Here is an 8,492-nt window from a genome sequence, read left to right as displayed (position 1 = left end):
TTTTTTTTTTTTTTTTTTTTTTTTTGATGGAATTTTGCTCTGTCGCCAGGCTGGAGTGTAGTGGCACGATCTCTGCTTACTGCAACCTCTGCCTCCCAGGTTCAAGCCATTCTCCTGCCTCAGCCTTCCCAGTAGCTGGGACTACAGGCACGCGCCACCATGCGAGGCTAATTTTTTATTTTTAGTAGAGACGGGGTTTCACCATGTTGGCCAAGTTGGTCTCCAACTCCTGACCTTAAGTGATCCGCCCACCTCGGCAGCCTCACCCAGCTTCTATCTCAGTCTCACGCCTCCCTTATCCAGGAACCTGGGTGGGACTCTGGACTCCCAAGTTGGGTCCCCAGCCAATTCACCCCACCTCTAGCCCCAATCTCTGAGCCCACTTGCACAGAGGTCTCTCTCTCTGTACCTCCTTTCAGATTCCATCCCTGGTCCAGGCCTGGAGCTCAGCACCCGCCTACACCAGGCAACATCACCCCACTGCACACCAGGAGGTCTCCAGCCCCACCCCCACAGCCAATCTCAGCACAGGCTTTTCTGTCCTCCCAGACACTGGGTAGAAAGAGTCCCTTGCTTGTCCTGAGCAAATTCTTCTCTGCCCCAGTCCTAGACATCACCTCCTCTTTTCTCCCCCGACGAGGTGCCCACAACTACACTCATATCCAGGTGCTCCTGGCCCCACCCTCTCAACCATCTCTGGGCCGTGTCCCCCCATTCCAGCCAGCCCACTTGCCAAATCCGAGGGCTCCAGCACACAGCAAGGAGGACCTCTCCCACCCAACGTCCAATTCCAGCGCTGCGCTCCCAACAGCGAAGCTTCAGGTCCTGCTGGACCATTCCTGTGAACCGGCCACGCCCCCGTCCCCGCCCGCCCACCTGTCCGGGTGCCCCATCTCCAGCAGCGCCCGGCACTGGCGCGACAGCTGAGCGATGCTTTCCTCGTAGTTCTCCACGCCTTGTTCCAGCTGCAGGTGTTTCTTGAGCAGCTGCAGGGTGCTCTGTTCGTCCTAGGGGCACAAAGCGCCCATGATGAGGCGGCAGCGGCGGCCCCGGGCTCCAGCGCCCCCAGGCCCTCCGCACCCCCAGCTCGGGCGCACCTTGCCCTTATCCTCACTCATCATGAGCAGCTCCTGCTCGCCCAGCCACGCCTCCACCTCGGCCACGTCGAAGTAGTACTGCTCCACCTGAAAGGCGGCGTCCAGCGCCTGCTGCCGTCGCTCGGCAGCCTCCCGCAGTCCGGCCCAGGCACTCTGCAGCTGCTCCAGGCCCCGGCGCACGGCCTCTGCCTCCGGGCTGCGCAGCGACGACAGCACGCCGGCGCGCTCCAGCACCTCCTCCAGGCGCGGCCCGTGCGCCTGGATCTCCCGCCGCAGGCCCTGGTGGTGGGAGGTAGCGTGATGTGGGTGGAGAGGGGACGTTCGAGGCCCTGCAAGACCACATGCTCCTCTGCTACTGGCACGGCCCATGGGACAGTTAACAAGCACCCCCAGCTCGCTTACCACGTGCCAGGACCATGTAAGCATTTTGCTGATACTCCCTCAATCATCATAACCCCATGCTGCAGGTGGGAACACATGCACAGAGGGGCAAGGTAGGGAGCCCAAGAACAAGCAGCCAGTGAGGAGTGACAGGATTTGAACACAGAAGGCTGGTTCCGGAGACTGTGCTCTGAGCTAAGACGCTTGCTGACCCAAAATCGGCCCTAATACAAAAACCCTGCAGCTTAGCAGCCGAGGTATCATTTATATACGGTGAAGTGCACAAATCTTAGGTATACAGTTGCACACGTATGTACAGACGCATACACCGGTGTGCCCAGATCAGCATGCGGAACACTTCCATCCCCCAGAAGGTTCCCTCAACCAGCTCTGTACTTGCAGAGTACCTTATTTAACTTTTTGTGTGTCTTTTTTAACTTTTTGTGTGCCTTCACCTCATTTAACTTTTTGTGTGCCTCAACTGGTAAACAAAGATAATAACAGCCAGCATGTCCTCTTCTTATTTTGCTTTTTTAGAGACAGGGTCTCACTCTATCACCCAGGCTGGAATGCAGAGGCACTACTGCAGCTCACTGCAGCCTTAAACTCCTGGGCTCCAGTGATCCTCCTGCCTTAGCCTCCCAAGTAGCTGGGACTACAGGTGTGCACCACCGTGCCCGGCTATTTTAAAAAATATTTTTGGATAGATGAGGTCTTGCTATGTTACTCAGGCCAGTCTTGAACCCCTGGCCTCAAGCAATCCTCCCACGTTGGCCTCCCAAAGTGCTAGGCTTATAAGCATGAGCCACTGTGCCTGGCCAGCCAATACTTCTTGAGTGTCTGCTACTCTGCTACCTGCCAGGTGCTTTGCTAAGTAAGAGCTTTACATAACATAGCCTCACACCTCCTCACTCCCAACCTATGGAGCCAGACATTACCATCTCTGTTTTACAGATGAGAAGATTGAGGCAAAGAGAGGGTGAGGAATTTGCTAACATCACACGGCTAGTATCAGGCTGAGATGATCTACCTTGTGGGGTTGTTGTAAGGTGATAAACTATGGAGCACTTAGAACTGAGCCTGCATGCAGCAAATGCATATTTGTAGCTATTTTTTGCTTAACAGCCCCTGTGTATCCACCACTCTCACTGCACACACAGCTGAGCTCCCTCAATTTTAAGTACTAAGTGCATTTGATCAGTTTCCTCAACCATGAGGATACTGTCAACACTGTTGACAGCCAAGAGTATTTTTGTCAAGACAGGAAAACAAAATCTCAGCAAAACTCCAGTCTCTTAAAGAACTCCACCTACTGCAGAATGATCAGGAACCTTCCAAAATAATCTGTGGACCTACCTCCCCACCATCCTTCAGTGTCCTATTCTTCCAACATACACTGTTTGGTGAAATGAAGATAATGACAATATCCACCTCATAGGGTTATTGAGAGGACTAAATTAAATAATCAGCATAAACCCTAACACAGTACTTAGCACATGGTAAATCTTTTTTTTTTTTTTTTTGAGACAGAGTCTTGCTCTTGACACTCAGGCTGGACTGCAATAGTGCGATCTTGGCTCACTGCAACCTCTGCCTCTCAGGTTCAAGCTATTCTCCTGCCCCAGCCTCCCGAGTAGCTGGGATTACAGGCACGTGCCACCATGCCAGGCTAATTTTTTGTGTTTTTAGTAGAGATGGGGTTTCACCGTGTTAGCCAGGATGGTCTCGATCTCCTCCTGACCTCATGATCCACCCACCCCGGCCTCCCAAAGTGTTGGGATTACAGGTGTGAGCCACTGCTCCTGGCCTTAATTTTTTTGTATTTTTAGTAGAGACGGAGTTTCACCATGTTGATCAGGCTGGTTTTGAACTCCTGACCTCAGGTGATCCACCTACCTCGGCCTCCCAAAGTGCTGGGATTACAGGCATCAGCCACTACACCTGGCCAGCATATAGTAAATCTTTAATCGATGCTTTTTTTTTCTTTTTTTTGAGACAGGGTCTCACTCTGTCACCCAGGCTGGAATGCAGTGGTGTGATCTCGGCTCACTGCAACCTCTGCCTCCTGGGTTCAAGCGATTCTCCTGACTCAGTCTCCCAAGTCGCTGGGATTACAGGCGCCTTCCACTACGCTCAGCTAATTTTTGTATTTCTGGTAGAGATGGGATTTCCCCATGTTGCCCAGGCTGGTCTCAAACTCCTGGGCTCAAGTGATCCTCCCGCCTCTGCTTCCCAGAGTGCTGGGATTACAGGCTGGAGCCACCGTGCCCGGCACAATGCCTTATTATTATTATTATTCCTCTCTTATGTGTCTTGCTTTAGGCTTTGGTGAAATAGTTGCTTTGACCAAGGAGTTCCCCTGCTATGCAGTTTGAGAACCACTGTTCTAAACCAACTCTACTTATTTAGATGTGGAAACTGAGCCCCAGAGGGATGAACAGAGATTCAGAGATTTTTTAGGAGCTCAAAAGCCCCCTCCCCCCACCTTGCTCAGGTTAGCAGACAGTAGTACCCTCTTGCTGATTATCTCTGTCCTTTGTCCCTATGGGTGTTTTTTATTTGTTTTGGGGTGTGTGTGTGTGTGACAGAGAGAGAGATAGGGTCTCATTCTGTTGCACAGGGTGGAGTGCAGTGGTGTGTTCAAGGCTAACCACAGCTTTGACCTCTGGACTAAAGGGACCCTCCCTCCTCAGCTTCCGGAGTAGCTGGGACTACAGGGGTACACCACCACACCAGGCTAACTTGATGGTTGTTTTACTTTTTGCTTGTCCAATAGCCATTCCTCTTCCTTCTAGTCTCAAGCTGCTGATTTTCCTTTGGAGAACCCCCCTTGCCTCCATCCAGCCTTGGTAATTAAGCTAAGGCTGATTCCAGAAGCAGGTTCCAGGGGAGGGCGCCTAGCCAGGCCAGCCCAAGGAGCAGTCTGAATCCCCATCCGTCATGATTAGTTCCGGGATGGGCATGGGACGCCACTTGTATGGTGAGTCAATGAGAGTTATTCCTGGGACTACTGCTGACATTATTGAGAGGGGGAAATTCTCTTCAGTTTTGCTGGCGGGAGGTAAACCTGAATCTATTGGAGGCCTTTTACCACCAGGAGAGGAGGACTGGCCTAAGAAGAAAGCTCATGCAGAAAAACAAACAGGCTGGGTGCGGTGGCTCACGCCTGTAATCCCAGCACTTTGGGAGGCCGAGGTGAGTGGATCACTTGAGGCCAGGAGTTCGAGACCAGCCTGGACAACATGGTGAGACCCCCCCCCCATCTCTACTAAAAATACAAAAATTAGCCAGGTGTGGTGATGCACACCTGTAATCCCAGCTACTTGGGCGGCTGAGGCAGGAGAATAGCTTGAACTCAGGAAGTGGAGGCTGCAGTGAGCGAAGACTGCGCCACTAAACTTCAGCCTGGGTGACAGAGCAAGGCTCCATCTCAAAACAAACAAGCAAACAAACAAAAAATATAGCCCAGAGTCATGAAAATATATGGAAGCACCTGGATACATCTGTATCTGCTGTCCACAGTCTTGTTAATTCCAAAAACCAATAAAGTCATTGTTTTGGCTTTAACCACCTTCAGCTGTTTTCTATCACGTGTATCCAAATGTGTCCTAACTCACTCCCTCACCTGGCTCTGCTCACCTGGTTCTTTTTGATGTGCTGCTGGACCGCCTGCAAACCGTTGCCTCGCTCTGTCTGCATGGCCAGTGGCAGCCGCTCCTGAACCCATGCCTGGAGAGGACACAGGAAGCAGGTCAAGGGGAGAATGCATCCACGAACTGCTGCATCGCAACTAAACTTTAAACCTGCATGGTATCCCAGGCCCTTCCTTGCCTAACAGCCCAGTCGAATCTTTAGCCTCCTCCATTTTTTTTTTTTTTTTCTTTGAGATGGGATCGAATCCCCAAGCTCAAATAATCCTCCCACCTCAGCCTCCCAAGTATCTGGGACTACAGGCGCCATCACACCTGTCTCAGTCTCCTCTGTTCACATACTCTGTCTTGCTCTCTGCACTTAAGCCAGGCTCACACCGTTGGCCTTTGCACATACAGGTCTTGTTTCCTATCATATTCCTAACCACCCTGAATTGTCACTGTCTGGGGACAAGTCTGTTTTCCCAGTTGGACTTTGAGTCCTCTGGGACACAATGGGGTCTGCCTTGGCCACCCCTGTGGCCCCAGTATCATTCACACACCGGGTTGGGGCCAGAATGATCAACTGAGTGAGCAAATTAGTGAGCAAATCAGGAAGTTGAGTGATGGAATGAGGAAATGAACAGGAGTGAATGAGTGAATGAATAATAAGTAAATAAATGAGTGGAGGCAAAAACAAACAATGGATGAGTGAATAAATGAGTGACTTCATGAACAAATCAATGAATGATTCAAAGTGAGTAAATGAATGTGAATGAATGAATGAGTGACGGGCTGAGTGCATCTTTCAGCGTATGAGTGGGAGGGTCTCAGCCTTCTCCATCCTCTTTCCCGCCCCCCCGCCCCGCCCCAGGCCCCTGCGCTGGCCTCACCAGCTCGTCGTCCAGGTCGTGCGCCACCTGGTGCAACTCCTTGGAGGCCAGCAGCAAGCGGCGGCGCTCCTGCAACGGCTCGAGCAGGCGCACCAGGCGCTCGCCCACCGCGTTCTGCCGCTCGCCCACCAGCTCCTTGCTGGCCGGCTCCAGCGGCAGCGCCGCCGTCTGTGCCTGCAGCTCTCCCACCTCGCGGTACCACTCCTCCACCTGCGACTCCATGGACTGTGGGGACAGAGGCAGTATCAGTGGGCCCCACCCACCCTCCTGATCCTGCTGTGGTTCTCCAGTACCCTTATGGTGACAGCCAGACCCCTCACTGGCCCACCCTTCCACCCTCTTCTTGCTCAGTCGCCTCCAGGAGCGATGCCCTCCGCATGAACCTGCATCACACTAAGCTAATCCCTGCCTCGGAGCCTTTGCCTTTGCTGTTTCCTCTGCCGGGCATGCTCTTCCTTGTCAATCAGATTTTAGCTGGAGTATGACCTTCTCAAAGAGGCTTACCTGACCCAGGAACTAAAGTGGTCCATTAAATCACTAATTCTCAGAACAACCCTTCAAGGTTGGTAGTCTCCCTGTTTTACAGAGGAGGAAACTGAAGCCAAGAGAAGTTAAAGAATTTGTCCAAAGAGTCAACTTTCCAAAATTTCTACTATCAAATATAGTAATAATTTTTTGTTAACGAATTTTTTTCTTTTGAGACGGAGTCTCGCTCTGTCGCCCAGGCTGGAGTGCAATGGCACAATCTTGGCTCACTGCAACCTTCACTTCCTGGGTTCAAGCAATTCTCCTGCCTCAGCCTCCCGAGTAGCTGAGATTATAGGCACCTGCCATCATGCCCAGCTAATTTTTGTATTTTTGTGGAGATGGGGTTTCACCATATTGGCCAGGCTGGTCTTGAACTCCTGACCTCAGGTGATCTGCCCACCTTGGCCTCTCAAAGTGCTTGGGATTACAGGCATGAGCAACCATACCTAGCCGATTTTTTTTTTTTTTTTTTTTGTAGATGGATGAGCAAATCAGCCTGGGCACTGTGTCGTCCAGGCTGGAGTTCAGTGGGCAATCTCAGCTCACTGCAACCTCCACCTCCCAGGTGCAAGTCATTCTCGTGCCTTGGCCTCCCCAGTAGCTGGGACTACAGGCACCTGCCACCATGCCTGGCTATTTTTATTTATTTATTTACTTATTTGTATTTTTAGTAGAGATGGGGTTTCACCATGTTGGTCAGGCTGTTCTCAAACTCCTAACCTCAAGTGATCTGCCCACCTTGGCCTCCCAAAGTGCTGGGATTACAGGCTGAAAAAACATTTGATAGTAAAATTTATCAAAATAAATACAAAGCTATAGTGATTTGGATGGCTGCTGTGTCATAGGGATAGACAGAAAGTGCAAAAGCAGACCCAAATACACAAGAAAATTCATGTGTTTCCTAGATGCCAATGCAAATCCCAAAGGGAAAGATGGACTATTTAATGAATGGTCATGGGCCAATGGCTAACCAATTTAGCTGGATCCTTTCCTTGCTGTTTGTACTGAAAACAATTCCAGATGGATTAAAGACTTAAACGAAGTAAGTAAATCCATAAGGCACTAAAAGAAAACCTGGGCAAATGCTTTTATAATGCTGGGATGGAGAAAAATCTTTCCAAGCATAAAAAAACATAAAGGGAAAGATTTATAAATTTGATCACATAAAAATACTTCTGCATCAGCCAATAGACATATGAAAAAATGCTCACCGTGACTGGTCATCAGAGAAATGCAAATCAAAACCACAATGAGATACCATCTCACACCAGTTAGAATGGCAATCATTAAAAGTCAGGAAACAACAGATGCTGGAGAGGATGTGGGGAAATAGGAACACTTTTACACTGTTGGTGGGAGTGCAAACTAGTTCAACCATTGTGGAAGACAGTGTGGCGATTCCTCAAGGATCGATCTAGAACTAGAAATACCATTTGACCCAGCCATCCCATTACTGGGTATATACCCAAAGGATTATAAATCATGCTGCTATAAAGACACAAGCACATGTATGTTTATTGTGGCACTGTTCACAATAGCAAAGACTTGGAACTAACCCAAATGTCCATCAATGATAGACTGGATTAAGAAAATGTGGCACATATACACCATGGAATACTATGCAGTCATAAAAAAGGATGAATCCATGTCCTTTGTAGGGACATGGGTGAAGCTGGAAACCATCATTCTGAGCAAACTGTTGCAAGGACAGAAAACCAAACACTGCACATTCTCACTCATAGGTGGGAATTGAACAATGAGAACACTTGGACACAGGGCAGGGAACATCACACACCAGGGCCTGTCATGGGGTGGGAGGAGTGGGGCGGGATAGCATTAAGAGAAATACCTAATGTAAATGATGAGTTAATGGGTGCAGCACACCAACATGGCACATGTATACATATGTAACAAACCTGCATGTTGTGCACATGTACCCTAGAACTTAAATTTAAAAAAATTTA

The 8,492-nt window shown here is 50.0% G+C and overlaps 1 protein-coding gene across 1 annotated transcript in view; it reads right to left on the bottom strand.

Moving 5' to 3' along the window:
- The window catches only part of SPTBN4 (spectrin beta, non-erythrocytic 4), a 114,870-nt gene that overhangs the window by 21,801 nt on the left and 84,577 nt on the right, over nucleotides 1-8,492 (bottom strand). The window contains 4 exon segments of the mRNA XM_017887463.1: nucleotides 877-1,007; nucleotides 1,098-1,376; nucleotides 5,118-5,207; nucleotides 6,001-6,225. Coding sequence (XP_017742952.1) covers nucleotides 877-1,007; nucleotides 1,098-1,376; nucleotides 5,118-5,207; nucleotides 6,001-6,225 — 725 coding nt within the window.

This window comes from Rhinopithecus bieti, unplaced genomic scaffold, assembly GCF_001698545.2.
Source record: "Rhinopithecus bieti isolate Rb0 unplaced genomic scaffold, ASM169854v2 scaffold_15776, whole genome shotgun sequence".
Lineage (NCBI taxonomy): Eukaryota > Metazoa > Chordata > Mammalia > Primates > Cercopithecidae > Rhinopithecus > Rhinopithecus bieti.
Note: the sequence above shows the minus strand (reverse complement) of the source record. Positions and strands in the feature narration are given on the sequence as shown.